General features: G+C 39.2%; 1 protein-coding gene across 4 annotated transcripts in view; it reads right to left on the minus strand.

The window, feature by feature from the left end:
• Positions 1–18,863, minus strand: part of LOC140525894 (DLA class II histocompatibility antigen, DR-1 beta chain-like) — a 79,886-nt gene extending 61,023 nt beyond the window's left edge. The window contains exons 1-6 of one of the 4 annotated variants that reach the window (XM_072641660.1): positions 18,675–18,863; positions 15,879–16,148; positions 15,237–15,512; positions 14,560–14,670; positions 14,070–14,093; positions 13,223–13,580 (exon numbers count right to left, since the gene is read on the minus strand). In XM_072641660.1, coding sequence (XP_072497761.1) covers positions 13,567–13,580; positions 14,070–14,093; positions 14,560–14,670; positions 15,237–15,512; positions 15,879–16,148; positions 18,675–18,774 — 795 coding nt within the window. In that variant the 5' untranslated portion in view covers positions 18,775–18,863 and the 3' untranslated portion in view covers positions 13,223–13,566. Of the gene's footprint in view, positions 1–13,222; positions 13,581–13,998; positions 14,094–14,559; positions 14,671–15,236; positions 15,513–15,878; positions 16,149–18,674 lie in introns of those variants that run through there. The other 3 variants (XM_072641656.1, XM_072641661.1, XM_072641659.1) reach the window with 3 other exon arrangements.
• Between the last annotated feature and the right edge of the window lie 4,175 nt (positions 18,864–23,038).

The following is a 23,038-nucleotide window of genomic DNA, read 5'->3' on the forward strand; positions in this document are numbered from 1 at the left end:
GGGGCAGTCCCTTTTTATAGGTACAGATACAGAGATTCAAAAGAAAAAGGTAAATCAATGAATTGTCGATTTAGAATTTCATCTCATACAGCAGTCTGGAAAGTAACATCATCTTATGCAGTTTTCAGGTCTGGATACCCATTCAAGCTGTCTTCACTACAGTATCTCATTATCTTCCTTCCAACTTCCTGTAGAAATCCACTTTCTTTATATCCATTCTCCAATAAAACATGTATCTAAGATTGTTATTAATAATTGAGTAGCTCATAACAATGATTGGGATAAAGTTGACCTTGATATTAATTTAAAAAGTAAAGCAATTGAGGGATGTCTAAAAAGACTAATTATTTTTTACAAATGAAGTGCAAGAGGAAGAACTAATATAAAGGAATTAGATGGGGAAGGAGGGCTGGTAGTTCTGGTAACCTACTTTAATTGGGAATGGATTTAAGAGGGAACTATATATACATATATATATGTATATATATATATATATATATATATATATATATATATATATATATATATGTTGTGAAGAATATAAAAATCTTCTGAATGCAGAGAAAATAAAATGAGGGAGTGGAGAGGAGAAGGGAGGAATCTTTAGAAGGGAGAGTGAGGGAATAGGCAAAGGGAGGGTATAGAAGATTTTTTTAGCTTTATGGGAATGGGAGGATAGAGAAAAAGATCCTTGGAGAGGCGTAGGCAAGTAATAGGAGTGCAAAACAGTGGGTAGAAGTAAAGTAGAGGAGGCAAGGGGGATAGAAAGCAAGAGATTCGAAAAAAACATAAAACAAAGATCAGGAGTAGGATATTTTGGGGATATTACATGTCTATATGTGTATGTATATATTTTTAACGATAGAGGAACATGTCTAAACTTTATTGTAATCTTCAGAGGGTGGGGACAGAAAAAAGAACAAAATAAGAAAGTATACAGGAGAGAACAGAAGAAAACTCACAAAGAAGCAAAGAATAGATGGGCAATTCTCAACACAACATGCATTATTTATGACACAGGAATTCTTGAAATGAAAATTTACTGGTACATATCTTGAATCCTCTCTTATGTTCTGCTATGCACAAAACATGCTTTTTTAAAATGGTCTTAGCATTTAAGTTCCAGTATTTAAGTTTATGATGTGTTTTATTTTTTTCTCTATTCTATATTTGTGTTTTAACTTTTGAGTGCAAAATAAAAAATAAAAATTAGTGCCATAGTCTTAAAAAATAAAAAGGAATGACAGCTCCTTTGCTAATGATAGAGTAGGACCAGAAATAACAACAATAACAGTTAACACCTACATATCGCTTTAGGATTTGCTAAGCACTTTACATATTTTATGGCATTTGACCCTCACAACAACTTTGCTGAAGTCTGGTCCAGTGGACTTTAAACTGACAGGGAAGGAAAGTGGGTGGAAATTCTCTCTCTCTCTCTCTGTCTCTCTCTCTGTCTCTCTGTCTCTGTCTCTCTGTCTCTCTCTCTCTCTCTCTCTCTGTCTCTGTCTCTCTCTCTCTCTCTCTCTCTCCCTATATATATATATGTTTGTGTGTATACATATGTGTGTATGTATGTATGTATGTATGTATGTATGTGTATACCCAGACATATATTCTAAGCCAGATGTTATTCAAGGCAACAGCTACAACCCATGAAAGCAAAAGTCCAAGAATCCAACATAAATTGTGGAATTCAACATCCAAGAGGAGGGATAGCAATAAAACTCATGGCCTCAGATATCTAAAGATCAGTGCACAAGGTACAGGGCTAAAAGTGAGATCTGAAAATAAGAAGGCAAAGCACCCTCACAGGCCAAAAGACACAACGTGATGGGCCTCAAGACTAATTTACTTCTTGAAGAGTATAACTTATTCAAAAGTAAAAGATCAGATGAGGAGGCTAGGTAATGCAGTAGACAGAGTGCTGGGCCTGGAGTAAAGAAGACTCATCTTCTTGAGTTCAAAGCTGATCTCTTACTAGCTGAGTGAACTTGGGCATTTACTATCTGTGTGATCCTGAGCAAGTCACTTAACTCTGTTGGCCCCAATTCCTCAAGCTGTAAAATGAATAACAGATGGAAATGACAAACCATTCCAGTATCTTTGCCAAGAATCCCAAATGGGATTACAAAGACACAACTGAACAACAAAAAAAGATTACATAAAATCAGTGGTGCGACAGTAATGGGTAATGAATCGGACATGTCACTTACAAAAAAAAAAAATACTAATAAGCAAACAAATTAAAACCCCCAATTAAATACCACTATAGAAATCCTAAAAGAAATTAATAAAAATGAAAGCAAAAGAAAAACCCATCAATGAATTAATAGATAAAAGCAGCAACTGTTTTAAGGAAAAATAGCACAAGAAATAGATAGACCACTAGGTGACTTGGTTTCAAAGAAGTATAAAACCAAGTTACCAAGCACAGCACTGTCCATGCTTAGACCTTCTTCAAAGTCCTGACAATCTTTGAGAATCATTGTTTTCTGCCATTCCTTTCTCTTGCCATATGACCAGCTCACCTCCTTTTTTGTTCCATTTCTTGGATGATGCTTTTTATATCATTTGTACATGAAGTCACCCCTAGACCTGACGCTGATCAAGCTCCAGATGCCAGGTAAAGAACTGATCTCTAGAATTAGACCTCTTGGGGCAGGGACAGCTCTACATCCAATTTCAGCAGGAAATAGTTATAGAAGAGGCCTTTGTGGTTGGGTGATAACCGAGGTGCAGGTCTCAGGAGGAGAAAGTGAGGCTGGTGACCTTGTACAGCCCTCCTTCACTCAAAACAAGGTCAAGTGCAAGTCATGTCATTATTTCTCTGATGTCATGATCTTCTCTGAAAATGGATGATGAACACAAGCTGAGAAACAACTTGCTATATTGGAGACTGGCCTTAGAGATGTGAAGACCTGGATTCATTGTCAATGTGATCATGGTCATTTCTGGCCATGCCTTTCACCCTATATGAACCGTACTATAAGAAACATCCTTATAACAACAACAACAACAAAATAGTTAAGCAAAAATTAATCTGATGGAATTTGACAGTGTTTGCAATTTTCTTCATTTGTACTCACCCATATCTCTGCCGAAAGAAACCTCTAATGCTGAAAGTAGTGGAAATGTCTCAGAGGAAGACAGTGTTAAATAAAAAATACAGAACAACAAATTGCCAGGTGCCTGGGGAATGCTCAATCCTCCTCTTCACCTCCCAGCCACTTGAGCCTTTATAATTAACAACAATTTGACCCAGCATTTCTTTCCAGCTGATTCTCTCATGACTGCTCACAGGGCCAGAGACAGAAAGCTTCTCCTCACCTCCAAGTGCTTATATGAATATAAGCCTTGGTTGGGGGCCCTGGTCTTGGCATATAATCCCTCTTTGTGGGGCAATGTATTGGGCAACCCCTTAACAAGCATATCAGGCAATCAGACTGATTATTCTGATATCTCACAAGCTCCTTTTAGGGTATAATACTTGACTTTCTTCCCTGTAGCTTGGCAACCTTAGCCCTGAACAATATGGTTTACTGGGAAAATTCTTGACTGTTTTTTTCTCAAGCATCATTTTCTTTTTTGTGAATAACTTAAGGAGATCCTTGCACAGAAAGGGCGGGATTTATTAATAAAAATGTAAAGGATTCAATCAGCTTGAGGGGTTCACAGGGAAGGGGAAAAAATGAAGAGGCCTTCACCAATTACCCCAAGATTTGAGGACCAATTCATTAAGATATTGTTTTATTTGCTTTTTTGTGATCCCTATTATATTATTGTAAAGTTCTGCTGACACCAGTTGCCTAAGATAGTGTTTTGTATGCTTATTTTCTCCTATCTTTGTTACAGTTTTGTTGATACTAGTTGCCCCACCGACCTATGTAATGAATATGAAAGATCTTGGGGTCGAATTTAATGGTCATTTAAATGGGAAGATCTTTCCCATTCATTAATGTGCCCATGTGACCTGCTTAAATCACATAATAAATTACATCTGGTGGGAGAGCTTGCTGAATGGGTAGAACAGGAAGGGTGGAGTAGAACTGAGAGGAGGTTGATGAGAGTGGTGAGGGGAATAGAGAGCAGAGAGGAGAGAGGACACAGGCAGGCACAGCTAGTCTTGTGAGTGTTTGTTTGTGGGAAGGCTCCAGTTGGGGGTGGGATGGGGGAAGGCTTAGGAATGGCTTTGTCCCCTGCAGTGCTAATGTGCATCCACTTCTTGGTTACTCTGATCAATTTGGCTTTCTGGTGTCTGAATAAATGTTTTTCTTCTGCCTTCTACATGGAGAATCTGTTACACTTTGTGATTCAGAACTATGCTGAAACATTCATAGTAACCGTAGATGCTGTGAATATTGCCTTAACAATAAAAGTATGAGACCTCTAGTACAGAGGTTGGGGCTATCAAAACAAGGGTCAACCTTTTTTCACATTTCTACTATAATTTCTACAAAAATATCTCACTCATGACTTTTGTCAATACAAACAAAATTCAAATAAAATGCAATAAAATCATGACTGATACAAGACATTTACTCTAAGTTAATGCTCTCCAGTGATTATTTAATGCATTATTCAACAATTTGGTTAAAGTTGAGCTGTTGTTGACTTGTCAACCCCATTCAGGGTGAGCTCATAACATTTCTGAGATCTATTGTGGGCTGCCAGCTGAATTTGAAGGCGAACTGTACAATTTGAAGTTGAACAATGTTTATGTGGAAGTCAAAAGTAATATAATTTCAATGACGTTTCTCAGTGTTTTTCCCTTCCTAGCATAATTGATACCCCAGTTATTTTTTTTATTAATGATCATTAATTAGCTTTTTCAAAAGGGCATTTACATTACAGCAATTGTAAGAACAGAAGTACAAATATTACTTCCTCACACACAATCACACACATACAACTTACCCTCAAAGCCTGTAGGGAACATATTCCCTAATAACTCCCCTGTCCCTTGGAAGAGTGGGTTTAGACTTAAATAGATTTTGCCTCACCAAGTTCATTTCCAAACATGACTTGGTTGATGGATAGATGAATTTCCATTTCTGCTAATTCTGGGTTAATTCCCAAAGATGTTTCCTCAAAACCTTTTTTTTTTGATATTCTGATTGGTATGTAAATCCTAGTATGGACTGCAGCTCTTGGACTTTGATGGCTCATTCTCTTCACTTTTCAAAATTCATAAGGGCATATCCTTCTTAGAGGTACAGGTCAAGGGACAGGCTCTAGATGACTAGAGGCTTTTGAATGCACCCTAATTTCAACAATAAAACCAATCATAAGCTTCCTCACCACAAAATAGTTAGCAGATTGGACTTAATTACAAAATATCTGACCTTGCTCAATTCCCCATCATGATTTTGTCCTAAGCATACTTCTGTACATACCCTAAGGATTGCTCTCATAAGTCAGTCCCAATACAGTTTTTAAATGGGAAATTTTTAAAAATTTAAGCTTCAATACCAAAATAAAGAAATTTCCATTCACATAGAAGGACATAAAAAGAAGGTTCTCTATGAAACTGTGAGTTCCTTTTACTTTGTGAATTTTTTTCCCGTTTCAAAATCATTACTTTCTGTTTGGACTACTCTAATTTTGTGGGAATTGTTTCATGTGTATGGTTTGCTCCTTTCTTTTCTTAGCTCTTTATTCTCCCTCCAATTCTCTTCTGTGCAGATTTTGTTTCATTCTTAATGTCTTCTTTTGTTTCTTCTAAGTAATATTTTAGTGCTTGCAGAAAATTCCTTTTTCTCCTTCTCATTTGAGCCACAGCTTGTGATTGTTTCAGTTACTTTCCATTTAGAAAAATCTCTAGATTCATAATGATATTTGGTACCATTTAGTTTTGTCTTTGATTTATTCATCTCTGCAAACTTTTTCTGAAATAGAGCTTTTTGACAGTCAGTCTCCACCTCTTCCCCCAACTATGCTTTTGGGTGGAATTTTTTAGATTCTGATTATTCTGTTCCTGGGCCATTTAATAATAATTTATGAATTAAATAATTAGCCTCAGTTTCCTCATCAACAAAATAGGGGTAATAGTAGCATCTACTTAAATAAAGAATGAACAGCAATCATTTTTCATATGACCTTCTCATGCAATACAAACTTGTTGCATGATTAACTGACAGTCACTTGTCTTGAGAAATATAAGGAGCCACATATAGTTTTTCAAATTGTAACAACAGTAGCAAAATTCATTTACAAAAATAGAAAAGTTTTGTGATAACATGGACAGGGGGAGAACAAATGGCATATCTGTATTACTTCCAAACAGGTTGACTTTCTTTTGTCAAATGCTTTAAAAAGTGTTTGCTATTAAAGAGGGGAAGAGTCATTTTCTTTAGTAATAATGAAAATTATTGAGAAAATTCACTTGCAGCAAAAAAATAAATCCTTCTTATTTTTCTGTATTTGGTGGATTTCTCAAATAAACAGATTACTCCAAATAAATCAGTGCAAGGTCTTCTAGCTGATATTCTGATCCAGAAAGATAAAGTGCCTCATTTATCCAAGGGGGAGAGAGAAAAAAATAAAGAGAGAGTTAAAATATGGAATAAAATTTTTAAAAATTTTTTTATTATTATTATATTTTAATGTTTAACAATCACTGCCATAAAATTAGGATTTTATCCCCCGCCACTACCCCTCTCCCTCCCCATGACCGCATACAATTCTGTATAGGTTCTACATATACTTTCTTTTTAATAAGTTCTTGTGTTATTACGAAATTCCAAGTCTACCAGAAAAAACTCTCGCACACTGTGGTCATTGCTGTGCACAAAGTTCTCCTGGTTCTGCTCCTTTCACTCAGCATCAGATCATATAAGTCCTTCCAGGCCCCTCTGAAGTCCTCTTGTTCATCATTTCTTATGGCACAATAGTACTCCATTACATTCATATACCATAACTTTTTCAGCCATTCCCCAACTGATGGACATCCCCTTGACTTCCAGTTTTTGGCAACTACAAAGAGTGCTGCTATAAATATTTTTGTACATGTGGGACCCTTTCCCATTTTTATGATCTCTTGGGGATACAGTCTTAGTAGCGATATTGCTGGGTCAAAGGGTATGCACATTTTTGTAGCCCTTTGCGCATAGTTACAAATTGCTCTCCAGAATGGTTGGATGCGCTCACAGCTCCACCAACAATGAATTAGTGTTCCAACTCTCCCACATCCTCTCCAGCATTTATCATTTTCTTGTTCTGTCATGTTTGCCAATCTTATAGGTGTGATGTGGTACCTCAGAGTTGTTTTGATTTGCATCTCTCTAATCAAAAGTGATTTAGAGCCTTTTTTCATATGATTATAGATATCTTTAATTTCTTCTTCCAAAAATTGCTTGTTCATATCCTTTGACCATTTATCAATTGGGGAATGACTTGTATGATTATACATTTGAGTCAGTTCTCTGTATATTCTAGAAATGAGGCCTTTATCCCCGAGCTTAGCCATAAAAATTCTCTCCCAATTTACTACATCCCTTCGGATTTTGGTTGCATTGGGTTTGGTTGTGCAAAAACTTCTCAGTTTAATGTAATCAAAATTATCCATTTTGCATTTCGTAATGCTTTCTGTCTCTTCTTTAGTAAAAAATTCTTCCCTTCTCCATAAATCTGATAAATACACTTTTCCTTGCTTCTCCAGTTTATTCATGGTATCAATCTTTATACCTAAATCATGTACCCATTTGGACTTTATTTTTGTGTACGATGTCAGGCATGGGTCTATGCCTAATTTCTGCCACACTGTTATCCAGTTTTCCCAACAATTTTTGTCAAACAGTGAGTTCTTATCCCAGAAGCTGGAGTCCTTGGGTTTATCAAAAAGGAGGTTGCTATATTCCTTGCCTATTGTGTCTTGAGCGCCAAGTCTATTCCACTTATCTGCCTCTCTGTTTCTTAGCCAATACCAAGTGGTTTTGATAATTGCTGCTTTATAGTACAATTTGAGGTCTGATAGTGCTAGGCCACCTTCCCAAGCATTTCTTTTCATTAGTCCCTTTGATATTCTGGACCTTTTGTTCTTCCAAATGAATTTTGATATTATTTTATCCAGCTCTAGAAAATAATTGTCTGGTAGCTTAATTGGTATGGCACTAAATAAGTAAATTAATTTAGGTAGAATTGTCATTTTTATTATATTAGCACGGCCTACCCATGAGCAACTGATGTTTTTCCACTTACTTAAATCTGACTTTATTTGTGCAAAAAGTGTCTTGTAATTGTGTTCATATAATCCCTGGGTTTGTTTTGGCAGGTAAACTCCTAAGAATTTTATAGTGTCTATCCTAGCTTTAAATGGGACTTCTCTTTCTGTCTCTTGCTGTTGGACTTTGTTGCTAATATATAGGAATGCAGAAGATTTGTGTGGGTTTATTTTGTAACCTGCAACCTTGCCAAAGTTGTTTATTATTTCAAGTAGTTTTTTACTTGAATCTCTGGGATTCTCTAAGTAAATCATCATATCATCTGCAAAGAGTGATAACTTAGTTTCTTCTTTGGCTATTCTTATTCCTTCAATATCTTTATCTTGTCTAATTGCTACAGCTAATATTTCTAGTACCATATTGAATAATAGTGGTGATAATGGACATCCTTGTTTCACCCCTGATCTTATTGGGAATGCATCTAGCTTATCCCCATTGCATATAATGCTTGCTGAAGGTTTTAGATAGATACTGCTTATTATTTTATGGAAAGTTCCCTTTATTCCTATGTTCTCCAGTGTTTTTAATAGGAATGGGTGTTGTATTTTGTCAAAAGCTTTTTCTGCATCTATTGAGATAATCATGTGGTTTTTGCTAGCTTTGTTGTTGATGTGATCGATAATGCTAATAGTTTTCCTAATATTGAACCAGCCCTGCATTCCTGGTATGAATCCTACCTGATCATAATGTATTAATCTCGTGATAAGCTGCTGTATTCATTTTGTTAAAATCTTATTTAAAATTTTTGCATCTATATTCATTAGGGAAGTTGGTCTATAATTTTCTTTCTCTGTTTTGTCTCTTCCTGGTTTGGGTATCAAAACCATATTTGTATCATAGAAAGAATTTGGGAGGACTCCTTCTTCCCCAATTTTCAAAAATAGTTTATATAGTATTGGAATTAACTGTTCTTTAAATGTTTGATGGAATTCACTTATGAATCCATCTGACCCTGAAGATTTTTTCCTAGGGAGTTCATTGATGGCTTGTTCACTTTCTTTTTCTGTGATGGGGTTGTTTAAGTATTCAACTTCCTCTTCTGTTAATCTGGGCAATTTGTATTTTTAAAAATATTCATCCATCTAGTTTAGATTATCGAATTTGTGGGCATAAAGTTGGGCAAAGTACTTTCTAATTATTGTTTTAATTTCCTCCTCATTGGAGGTGAGTTCACCCCTTTCATTTTTAATATTAGTAATTTGATTTTCTTCTTTCTTTTTTTTAATCAAATTGACCAAAGGTTTATCAATTTTATTAGTTTTTTTATAAAACCAACTATTAGTTTTATTTATTAATTCAATAGTTTTCTTAATTTCAATTTTATTAATCTCTCCTTTGGTTTTCAGTATTTCTAATTTGTTATTTATGTGGGGATTTTCAATTTGTTCTTTTTCTAGCTTTTTCAACTGCAAGGCCAAGTCATTGATCTCCTCTTTCTCTATTTTATTTATGTAAGCATTCAAAGATATAAAACTTCCCCTAATAACTGCTTTTGCAGTATCCCATAAGATTTGGTATGTTGTCTCATTATTGTCATTCTCTTGAATGAAATTGCTGATTGTTTCTAGGATTTCTTCTTTAACCCAATCCTTCTTTAGGATTAGATTATTTAGTTTCCAACTGATTTTTGGTTTATCTTTCCATGGCCTTTTATTACATATAATTTTTAATGCATTATGATCCGAGAAGGATGCATTGATTATCTCTACCTTTCTGCACTGGATTGTGAGATTTTTATGTCCTAGTACATGGTCAATTTTTGTAAATGTTCCATGTACCGCTGAGAAAAATGTATATTACTTTCTATTCCCATTCAGTTTTCTCCAAAGATCTATCATATCTACCTTATCCAGAGTTTTATTTACCTCCTTTACCTCTTTCTTGTTTATTTTGAGGTTAGATTTATCGAGTTCAGAGAGGGGGAGGTTGAGGTTCCCACTAGTATAGTTTTGCTGTCAATTTCTTCCTTCAACTCCCCCAACCTCTCCTCTAAGAATCTGGATGCTATAGCACTTGGAGCATACATGTTTAGTAATGATATTGCTTCATTGTGTATGGTGCCTTTTAGCAGGATATAGTTTCCATCCTTATCCCTTTTGATTAGATCTATTTCTGCTTTTGAAGAACAAAAAGTCCAGAATATCAAGGGAATTAATGGAAAAAAAATGCATAAAGAGGTGGCCTAACCATACCAGATCTAAAACTACTATAGAGAAGAAATCATCAAAAGTATCTCACACTGGATAAGAAATAGAGTGGTGGATTAGTTGAATGGGTTAGGTACATAAGACACAGTAGTCAATAACTGTAGTAATTTATTGTTTGATAAACCCAAAGAATTCAGCTTCTGGGAAAAGAACTCACCATTTGACAAAAACTCCTGGGGAAACTGCAAAATAGTATGGCAGAAACTTGGCACAGACCAAAATCTTAGACCACGTACCAAGATAAGGTCAAAATGGGTGCATGATTTAGTCAAAGGGTGATACCATAAGCAAATTAGGAAAGCAAGGAATAGTTTGTCTGTCAGATCTATGGAGAAGGGAAGAATTTGTGACCAAACAAGAGACAGAGAACATCATGAAATGAAAAATTAAATAGTTTTAACTACATTAAAATAAAAAGGTTTTGATTTTATGAAATTAAACAGCCAATACAACCAAAATGAGAAGTAGAGCGCTGGGAAATAATTTTTACTGCCAGTGTATCTGATAAAAGTCTCATTCCTAAAATATATAGAGAATTGAGCCAAATTTACAAGAATACAAGTCATTCCCCAGTTGATAAATGGTCAAAGGATATAAACAGGCAGTTTTTAGGTGATACTACAGCTATCTATAGCCACGTGAAGAAGTGCTCTAAATCACTATTGATTAGAGAAATGCAACTCTGAGGTGCCACCTCACACCCATCTGAATGCCTAACCTGACAGAAAAGGAAAATGATAAATGTTGGAGAAGAAATATGGGCAAATTGAACACTAATGCATTGTTGGTGGAGTTGTGAACTTATTCAACCATTCTGGAGAGCAATTTGGAATTAAACCCTGAGGGTTATAAAACTGTGCATACCCTTTGTTTCAGCAATACTATTACTAGGTCTATATCCCGAATAGATCATAAAAAATACAAAAGGATTCACATATAGAAAAATGTTTGTGGCAGCTTTTTGTGATGGCAAAGAATTGGAAGTTGAGGGCATGTCCATCAAGTGAGGAATGGCTAAACAAACTGTGATATATGAATGAAATGGAATACTATTGTGCTATAAGAAATGACAAGCAGGTGGATTTCAGAAAAACCTGAACTTACATGAAGTGATCCTGAGTGAAATGAGCAGAACCAGGAGAACATTGTACACAGTAATAGTCATATTGTGTGACGATCAACTTTGACACATTTGTTTCTTCTCAGTACTACAATGATCTAACACAATTCCAAAAGACTCATGATAGAAAATGCTATCTGTGTCCAGAGAATGAGCTGTGGAATCTGAATGCAGACCAAAGCATAATATTTTCACTTTTTTTGTTGTTTTTTCTTTTTTGAGGTTTTTCCCTTGTGTTCTGATTCTTCTTTCACAATATGACTAATATGGAAATGTTAATATAATTATACATGTATAACATATCAAATTGTGTGCTGTCTTGGGAAGGGGGGAGGAGAGGGAAGAAGGGAGGGTGAAAAAAATAACTTGGAACTCAAATCTTATAAAAATGAGTGATCAAAACTATCTTTACATGTAATTGGAAAAAATATTACTGTGGATAAAAAAGAAAAAAAAAAGAAAAAAATTATTTTCTTGAAATTAATTAATTACCATAACTGCCAATAAGGTATTAACTTTTCAAATAGATAAAATTTGGAGCATGAGGGCCAGTCCTAGACAACATGCAAAACTTATTTGTCTTTAACTCTACCCACACTGTTAAGTCTCCTTTAGGAGGGGTATTACTATACTTAATTAAGGTTAATTTAAGATGGGTTAGAGTGAGAAATTTTGAGTAGTTTTTCATCACCTACTATAAATAAATGAAATGGCTGACTCCAGACAGTACAAGTCTCTAAAATATAGTTCCAATATCTTTGTACCTTGATCATATACCACTTCTCAAAATTCTGTATTCTAATCAAACTGAAAAACTTTTTAATCCCTCATTCTTGTCCTAGCCACATGAAAGGCCATGTCAGTGTCTACACTGTTCTTCTTGCAGTGGATGTCACCTTCCCTTCGCTCTGCTCCCTATCACCCAACCCTAGTACATTGCCAAATTCATCGATCTTCCTCCAAAAATCCATCTCAGATGCTTCCTCCTTCATAAAGTTAGCCCCAATCTCTTAGGTAAAAGTATCCCTTTCTGAAGGCAAAGACTGTCATTTTAATATGAGAATCTCTAAGATCTTCCTAAACTGAGCCTTAAAGTGCTTAAGGTTGACTGGATTTGAACTAATTCTATCAGAGGCAAAAGGCCCCAGCTGAGGGAAAGGAAGACTAAATAAGCAAGGAGAAGACAGAAATTGAGCTAACTGGCCAGAGAGAGGTGGTTCACCGGTTTTACACATGAAAACCCATGTCCTAGGAGAACGATTAATGAGACTGGGAGCATTCAGTTGCAAACAGAGAAAAACAGGGATATAAAAGAGAAAAATTCTAAACCAACTTGGGTTTACTCAGTCCTCCCCATTTATGACATCTCTCCCAATTCCACAGAATAACAAGGTAAATGTGGACAGACATAGAAGGGGGGCTCTCTCACAAAATCCTTTCATTCAACTAGCAATTCTTAAGCACTGACTGTATACAAAGTACTATGCTAGGAACTATGGACCAAGCCAGGGCCAGTTGCAGCTTGTGACACTTCAGGTAGGCCAAGTCTCAGTCCCAGGGTCCTCTTATCAGGTGCCTCTTCCTTCCCCTTGCATAGAGCAGGGCCTGTTCCTAGCCCTTCCTCCTTATTTTTTTTTAATATGACTCCTTCAGCCATCCCAGGACACAGTGAATGACAAAGATGACACCTTATTTATTAAGAACAAATACAGAGAAAAATATACAGTAAATGCAGAAAGGATAGCAGTATAACTAAGAGGGAGTCTGTATGAGGACAGCAGAAGCAGACTTCCTTCTCCCTGAGGCCCTGTACCAAGAGAGTGTAGAAAACATCCAGAACAGGAGGGGGAAACTATAGGGTCTTTTGGGAGAAGGGGGAGGGCAAATAGCCCATAGGCACAGGAGAATGCTGGTTCCTGGATGATGACTGAACTGCTCTTCCCTCTTGGATGCCTGGGGTCTCTGGACAGGAGAGCAGGGAGGGGGGCACTCTCTTCGAAGGACAGAATGCTAAGGTTCATCTCAACAGGCCTGCAGGGGGGAAGAAAGTGATTACAGGCTATAGGATCTATAAGCAGCATCTCTTCTCCAAGGAGGAAGGAAAACCTGATGATGCCTTCGAGGTAAAGTCCCCATTAATCTTTCCTGTGCCCTTAAAAAGAGATTTACTCATTTTTCTTATAAAAATGTAGATTTTTCCCTCTTCCCCTGCGCCCTGGATTCCTGAAGATTTCTCTGAAAATTCTTATTGCAAAGGGAAGGGATCCTGCCTAAAGCAGAACTTCTGTTGAATCATGAGACATTTGGAGAATAGTACTGGAAACTTCTTGGAGCAATAGGGTAAAATATCACAGATTCTACCACTCCCCCTTTCATCCTAAGGAACTGGGGATGCCCCAATGAGGGAGCAACAGAGCCTAGTAAGAGAGAGACAGAACCAATGTCACACCCATTCCTATAGTCTGTGATCTCAGGGATGGAAAATTATGATCCTTGGTCACAAAGGAAAAGGGATATTACCTGTAGGTTGAGGCCCAGTGTGTCCTAAGGAGGCAAAGGAAGTATGAGAAAGAGAAAAATATGAGGTTACAAACAGTGAAATTCTAAGACAGGGAAGTTTTCTACCCTAGAGCCAGGATGCTCACCTACCACTCCAACATGAGGGATCCTAAACTTTAACCGCATTGTGTCTCAGAAATTCTCCTCATAAGCAAAAAGAAGGAACAGTTCATGGCTGTAAAAGCCTGAGGAGTCTCCTCTTTGTCAGGCCCAGCACTTGGCTCTCTCAGTCACCAAATCCTCCTACTTCAGGAAGGTCCTGGTTGGGGAAATGTTGATAGCAATATCTCCCACCCCTTGACTTTGCATCTGACCTCCTGGGATAAGCTTCCTTTTTGGGGAAAGGGGCAGGAATTTGTTGCAGAGCCAGAGCCCCTAGACTAGTGGTGATGGATCTTCCCTCATGGCCTGAGTTCTATGGAGCCAGATCCTCTCACTACATGCTCCTCACCTTTCTTGTTCTTCAGGTGGATGATCGATCCTACACTGAGGAAGATCAGCCCCAGGACAAAGCCTCCAATTCCACTCAGCAGTTTGCTCTGGGCAGATTCAGACTGTGCCCCTGCAGAGAACATGCCTTGGATCATCACTTATCAGTCCTCTCCATCCCATCCTCAATCAGTGACCTCAGAGCCCAGCCTGGTTTGGGGGACACTAAGAAATGGAGAGGTAAGCAGGGGCAGAAGCCTGGATTCCTGCTCCAACTCCATCTGAAGGAAAAAATGCCAAGGGTGTTTGGGAGTGAGGTGAGAGAGAACGCCTGCTTTTTTGAGGACATTTCCCATTCCTTGATTTCCAGAGACATATGTGAATTCCCAGAGGTAAAAATGATCTATCTCCTAGGGTGAGGGAGAGTCAAGGGAATTTTGGATCCCCAGGAGAGGACTGTGTAAGATTCTGCAAGTTCCTCCTGCTGAGGAATACGTGTTTCCACAAAGCACCAGGGTTCTGTGGATGCTAGCTCAATGCTATAGTCAGGAAGCCATGCTGGGAGAGGGAGGAGGATGCATATAATCCAAGGCATAGAAAGGGGGTCTGTGGGAACATTCACTGAAGTACCTCCAGAGATTGTCCTGGGGTTAGAGGGAGGGGACAGGTTGGGGACAGGGTGAGGGAGTTGGCTCTCACTCCATTCCACACTGATGGGGCTCTGTAGGCTGGCATGCTCCACACTGCAGTTGTAGACATCTCTGCTCTGGGGAGTCATTTCCAACATGACCAGGGTCTGGTAGGTCCAGTCTCCATGCTGTATCACACCCGTGGACACGATCCCAGCTGTCTCCTCCTGCCCGTTCTTGAACCAGGTGACCTTGATCTTGCTTGGATAGAAGCCAGTGACAGAGCAGACCAGCAGGTGCTGCAGGGCGTCTGTCTTGGAGGGGGAGATGGTCACTCTGGGCTGGACTGACGGACAGAGAGACAAAGTGTCAGGAGAGGGAGATCCTCCTACCTTGTGATGAGGGTCCCTGTGGCTGTCTGGCCTTGAAGGCCTCTCCCAGAGGTGTCCAGCACAGGCTCGGAGGTGCTCTCCCTTGTCCAGGGTGGGGGGTCAGGTCCTCCAGGCTCCCATCGTCCCCATCAGGACTGTCCAGTCTAGGCAGGGTCCCCTAGGCCCTGGCTTTGGTCCAGCCCCTTCGGGCGGTCCTGTCCGGGGTGGGGCAGAGGGAGGGAGGCTGGGGGGCAGATGGGGCGGGGGTCCAGCCTCCTCGGGGTCAGCTCAGGACACACATTCAGGTCCGGGATCAGGGGGTGAGGGTCGGGGTCACTCACCTCTTCTGTCCAACGTGAAGGGCTTATATGCCTCGTAGTTGTGTCTGCACAGCGTGTCCACGTAGGCTCGTACTTCCTCCAGGAGCTCCTCCTGACTGTTATAATGCTCAGCACTTCGCCGCCCCAGCTCCGTCACGGCCACGTACACTCCCACGTCGCTGTCGAAGCGGACATGTTCCTCGCCATTGTAGATCTGTCTGTGCACAAGGCGCACCCGCTCCGAGCCGTTGCTGAAGTAACACTCAAACTTATACTGATACACGAAATCCTCTGCGGACGGACCCGGAGCCGCGTCAGCCGGGGACAGACTGACCAACTGCCGGACCGGTGACCAGGCCGGGACCGCCGCCAGCGGTGCCTGAGGGATCACCTGCATGGCCTCGGCCACTGAGTCCTTTGCTCCCAACTCCCCCTCCCCTCTAAGAACCCAGGGGAGAGGTCACTGGTCCTGTCCTGGGACAGCAAGGCCCGGCGCCTCCCCTCCCCTCCCCCTCTCTGTGGCAGTAATTGGGGAGGGGTGCTTGAGTCTGGAGGCTCAGAGAGGCCGCTATCTCCCTACAAACATGATCCCGGAAACATGTAATAGCTGGTGGGTTCCTACTTCCAGCCTCACCCAACACACACACACACACACACACACACACACACACACACACATTCACCATAGTCATGTACACACAATACACATGCACACAACCCTCACATACACATACACAGGCACACACATTCACACAGACACACAGTCACTCATACATACAATCATCTCATGTAGAGAAGGTGGCAAAGGGAAGTGAGGGGAGCCACACAAAGTTGTATCTTAGAGGCACAGGCTGAGCTCCTTTCTCCTCCTGGGAAATCCCCATCAAGATCCTCCTCCTGCTGCTCCCTCTCCTGGACAGAGCTGCCCCTCCCAGGCCATCAAGACCCCAGCCCCTTCCAAGACCTCCCTCCTGCCTGCACTAAGCCCCCTGGGACCTTGTGATATGAGCAACTTGACCTGTTTCCCAGAACAACTGCACAAGGCAGCAAATGTCCTTCACACTGACACAACTGCCCTACTCCAACTGTTTGTGTGCTACTTGAACATTTTCCTACTTCTCAACCCAAGTTCAGGTTCACCTAGCCCGTTTCTCCACTTGTACACAGGATGGAACTGAGGAACAGCCTGTTGAGATGACTGACCCAAGGACACTGGGCTAGGAATTATCACAGCTGAGGGTGTAGCACAAGTCCTCTGACTACAGGCTCAGTTACCTGTTCCCTAAAACGACTTTGCTTCATAACTTCCAGTCAATATCCCACATTGGTAGAAAAATCAAGGAAGGGTTTAAAAAAGAAAAATAAGTGAAGTTCAAGGAATGTCATGATAAAGGAGCCATGAGGGAAATTTAAGGCCAGTGCTCAAGAAAAGGCACTTTCAACCCAGAGTGACATCATTAAGTCCCTAATATGTGCAAAACATTTGTAAGCCGTGGAAATACAAAAATACCCCATAGAACCTGTTCATTTTGTCATTACAGCCCACAATGGGGAGAAAGACATCTAGATAATAATAACAAAAAAAAAAAAGAGGGGAGGCAAAGGAGAGGAACAGATAAATTGGTAAGAGAAATTTGAGGAGAATCACTTCATTTGCTTAAAAGTTGAGAATGGGGATGGAATGGGCTGGACCTAAATATTTGGAAGGAGGATCCAAGATTGACTGGAAACCAGGAATCTTGAAGAAATTCCCTAGTCCCAACATGCTGTATATTCTACGGCCCTGGACAGGTCTGTTCCTCCCTCCCTGCACCTCCCATTTCTTTTCAAAGTCCTCACATCTGAGATTGGAGCTATGTTACTGCTCTGTGAACTGACAGAACAGTTCAGGTAAGGAACTAGGACACATATAGACAAGAGAACTGGGCAAGGGGATCCTCACACTCATCTTTGGCTTCCTCTCACCTGGTAATACCTGGATACTTCAGGTACAAGGACAATGAGTATAGAGTGACTCCCCATTAAATGTATTCAAAAGACAATTATATGAGGGAATCTGAACAAAGAGAGAACACTCTAACCTGGAGAGATCGAGGAAGTTTTCATGGAGCATGAGGCATTTGAACTGTTCTTTGAAGGAAGTCAAGGCTCTGAAGGCAGAGATGAGGAGGGAGTATATTCTAAGGATGAGGAGCAGCTTATACAAACACTTAGAGCAGAGAGATGAGGGTTAAATTCAGAGAAAAGCTGATTGATTAGTTCAAGTGGAATGGGAAGTGTTCAAAGGAGAGTAAAATGAACTGGAGAGTTGGGTTGGGCTTTAAATGTCAGGTTGAAGAATCAGGCATTGATCCTAGAGGCAAAGGGAAGACAGAAGGTTTGTAAGAAGTCTAGGAATATTGTTTGACATTGGTGTGAATGATGAATTTAACACAAAAATCAGCAGAACAGGATGGACCTGAGCTTTGAGAAAGTCAAAGATGATGTAGTGCAGGTGAGAGATGAATTTTCTCAGGGGAACCTCCTCAGTCCTCAAACAGTCGCCTCAGTCCCACTATCTTGTTCCTCACCACAGAAACATGTATTGATGCCCGACCAACCCAAGGACGTCCTGGGTATCTTTGTAACTCTGACATAGCTCCCTTCTCTACCTTCTACCCCAAATGATCAGCTTGTTTTTCTGCAGAAGGAGCCCTCTCCAGTCTCACCAGTGGCCTCTATTCCACAATAGGAGTAATTTTCCACCCTCTTCAGGAATATCGAGGACTCCCCCCAGCCCCACGCAGATGACTCAGGGAGCACCATTACTTCACTTACCTGGGATGTCCCTGGCCCAAGATGCAGATAAACTCAACAGCATTGATGTCATTAACAGACCAATCTTCCAGCAGCCAGCAGAGATCCAAACATCAACCATGTCAGAGATGAGCAGGAAATCAAGGGAATGAGCAAGCAGGATGGATGGTCTCTAAACCAATCAATAGGACTTAGCTCTTCACTTGTAGAAAACGTCTAGGCTGGTGTGTTTAAGTCCTCTAACAATGAAAAGTGACTAAAAGAGGAACCAATAGGGTTTCAAATCTGACCTGTGTCATCTGTCCCTAGGCAGAAAGTTATTGTAAAGGACCTGCTAGAACACTTTTCTTGGCAGGAGAAACAAGTGCCCTAGATCTAAGCCCTTACAGCCTCCTAAATGTACTGCCTCATTCCTGCCTTGCTTTGCTCATATCTTCAGTTCCCTTTTATCTTTAAAATGCATCCCAATAGAACTTGAATTCTCTGAGAGCAGAAATGTGTCCCCAGCCCTTAACACAATGCTTGCCACATAGTAAGAGGTTACTAAATTCCTTATTCATGCTTTCAATAACATACAGATTTATAATAATGTTTCACATGCTCTAAATGTTTTCATATTACAAAGTGCTTTGCCTATAGAAACATCTCAAAAATTCAATGATACTAAGAGAATTTTAGCACAAGTATTCCATATATAGCACACAAGACAGTTCAGAATTCTGCCATCATAGCTTTTCTTGAACTCACAACTGGGGTTCCCTGCTGTACTACACATTTATATGACTTTAATCTGTCACCCTAATTCCTGTGGCACTGCTCTAGACACACATGCTTTTACTCTCTGTCCCTGGTAGAAGCTCCATTAGTTTATACTCATCTTACATAGAGGAAAAAAGAATCTGGGCAATTGTCTTAGGTACTCAAATATTGATGACTGTTAGTGAGTAATTAAATATGGTTTTGTATATCTTCTTACATCTGATCTAATAGTAAGTTTCTGAGGTTTCCTCAAGAACAGTTTGGAAAATCCTTACACAAGAAAGGAAACACTCCTCATGAAATATTGAAACATCTACTTCTCTATAAGTTACTTGAAATCTTTAAAATGTTCTGTTACAGAGAAACAATAGTAAGTACACAAAGTTAAAAAAAAAAATTAAAAGGAGTTACCTGTGAGGTAGATGGAGTTGCAAGTCCTCAAAAAGGTGGGAATACTAGATCATCTTACTTGTTTCCTGAAAAAGTTGAATGTGGATCAGGAAGCAACAGTTAGAACAAAGCATGGAACAAGTGATTGATTTAATATTGGAAAAGGAGTATGATAAGGCTGTATATTGTCACCTTATTTATTTAAGTTATATTCAAAGGACATGCAACATGCTGTGCTGGTTGATTCAAAAGTTCAATTAAGCTCACTGGGAGTAATAGTAAAAAAAATTCAGATATTCAGACAATGCCACTCTAATGGCAGAAAGCGAAGAGGAATTAAAATGTTTCTTGATGGGGGTGAAAGAGGAAAGTGTAAAAGATGGCTTGAAGTTTAAAATAATTAGTACCACCATGTCCTGGCAAATAGAAGATAAGAAAGGATGCATTTTTATACTCTTGGGCTCAAAGATCACTGAAGATGGTCACTGCAGCCATGAAAGTAAAAGTCATTTGCTCCTTGTAAAGAAAGCTATGGCAAATCTGTACTTAAAAAGTGTACTTAAAAGCAACAATACAGATTGGTATAGTCAAAGCCATGGTTTTTTCCAGCAACAATGCATGGCTCTGAGAGCTGGACTATAAGGAAACCTGAGTATCTCAGGATCTACACTTTTGAATTGTGGTGCTAGACAAAACTTTTGAGAGTCCCTGGGACAGAAAGAAGGACAAATCAATCAATACTTAAAGGAAAATAATTCAGGCTATTTGCTGGAAAGTCAAATATTAAAGCTGAAGCTCAATTATTTTGGCCATATAGCAAGAAGATGGGACTCATTGCAAAAGACCCTGATGTTGGGAAAAATTGAAGAAGACAAAAGGAAAGGGGGATGGCAGAGGATGAGATGGATAGATAGCATAGTGGAAACAATGAACGTGAACTTGGATTGATTTTGAGAGATAGTGGACAATTAAAGGGCCTGGTATTCTATGATCCATGGAATCATAACAGAATAAACAGCGACAACAACAATTTCATTCATTCATCTGTAGAGAAACTGATGGTTTTGTATTGTGTAGAAAGTAGCACCGAAAAGCAATGGTTCTTTGAGGGGGATGAATGGGGAAAGTGGGGCAAGGTTTACAATCTCTTTTTATCTTCTTCCATTCTTTCCAGCCCTAATGATTTTCACAGAATATGAGAGGCATCAGGGGTATCTGTGAAAATGCTTTCCCTCATAGGATCATCAAATTATAAATTTAGCACAATAAGGGATCTTACAGGTTAGCTAGTCCAACTTCTTAATTTTAATAATAAAGTAACTGAGACTCAGAAAGCATGTGACTAGCCCAAGGTCACTCACATTACATTCAAATTCAGGTCTTCTGATTGCAATCCTGTGTTATTTCCATTTTACCACAAAGCTTCCCATAAGACCCTTACTGATCTATTTTGCTATTTACTAAAGTGGAACCCAGGTCCAAGAGATTGATAAAACTATAAAGTACATTTGACGCAGATGCAAATTTAATAGAAAGAGAAGACAATGGAAAGAGTACTGAATCATAACCTAGGTTGTTCTTTGCTGTGTTTTTAATTTTTTTTAATTTATGGAATAAAACATTTCCATAATGTAGTACAATAAAAAGTTTTATTTCTCATAAAACTGCACATATGCTACGTACAACTTGCTACTCATTTCAAATATACAACCAAATTATCAAGTAAATTTCTTTTTTATTATTATCAGTCTTTCTCTGAATGCAGATAACAGCTTTCTTCATATGTCCTTCAGAGTTAATTTGGGTGTTTATAATGTTCAAATTCACCTATTTCCTCAGTCATCCTTCAAACAATATTGCCCTTTCGGTACACAATGTTCTCTGGATTCTGCTCATTTTCCTCTTTGTTGTTTTGTTCAAGTCCTTCCATGTTTTCCTAAAATCACAGAGCTCATTATTTTTATGGCACAGTAGGTTCCATCACAATCGTATAGCACAACTTGTTCAGCCATTCCCCAATTGACGGGTATCCCTGCCATGTCCAGTTATTTGTCCCTACAAAGAGAGATGCCATAACCCTTTTTGGACATATAGGTTCTTGCCCTTTTTCCCTAATTATTTTTTGAAATAGACCAAGTAGTGGCATTACTGGGTCATTTTTGAAAACACCAGTCTAAGTGTCACTGGTCATAATCCTAGACCACAAACTTAATAAGACCTTGGCTCCCTCCTGCAAGAAAGAGGCTGACTAGAGGATGCTGATGCTCCAGAAGATGGTAGCAGAGAATAAAAGATACACTGAATTAAATAAAGAATAACCAAGGACAACAGTGCTCTACAGTCTTACAGGATATTTTCAGCTCTGAAGCCTCACAACTGTGAACTGCTTCTGCATTATGTTTGCTTTGAAGGAATGTGTCTGCTGAACATGTACCCTTTTTTATAAGTCCTAGTCACATGTGTCCCTTATATGTATATCTCTCCGTGGGTATTCATCTTCTCTACTGAAAATGTGGTAATTGGGCCCTTGTGTATATGAGAATATTTCTTTGTCATTTAATTTGATATTCTTTTAAATGAAATGTCTTTTGGTTTAAGTCAATGTAAAGTACTTTTGTGTTCTGGGAAAAACACTGAATTTGAATCAGAGGATGTGTGTTCCTATTCCAAAATTTTGATTCCAACAATTGTCCTTCCATCCTTCTGGGATTCAGTTTCTGTTCTTTAAAATGAGAGGTTTGTACTATATTATCTTTTGTCTCTTAATCTACCATTCTGATGAATTCCCCCTGGTTAGCCTAGCAAAAGCGAATATGTTGTTGGGGACTTGTGATCAGTGGTTTTAAGTGGATGATACACAGAATTCCTAGAGGAACATGTGTGAGGGTTGATTCAGCTGAAACAAACCCTTCTCTTCCTTCCTTCCTTCCTTCCTACCCTCCCTCCTTTTGAAATCATTGAACTCAGAATCTAGAAAGTTTGAGTTTAAATCTCATCTCTGATACTCTATATATAACACTAGGATCCTCATTCTGCCCATAATGTGGTTCTACTCATAATGGCATTGCTTTGGGCATAAATTTGATAATGAGTGAATGAATAAAAAAGAAGTGAATAAGCGCTTTCCATGTACCAAGTGCTAGGGCAACAAACAGAAATTGCAAGACAGTCCCTGCTTCCAAGGAGCTCCCATATTTTTTTGGGGAAACAACCCCTAAGTGACAGTTCAGATGCAG

The sequence above is a fragment of the Notamacropus eugenii genome, chromosome 2, assembly GCF_028372415.1.
Source record: "Notamacropus eugenii isolate mMacEug1 chromosome 2, mMacEug1.pri_v2, whole genome shotgun sequence".
NCBI classification, from domain to species: domain Eukaryota; kingdom Metazoa; phylum Chordata; class Mammalia; order Diprotodontia; family Macropodidae; genus Notamacropus; species Notamacropus eugenii.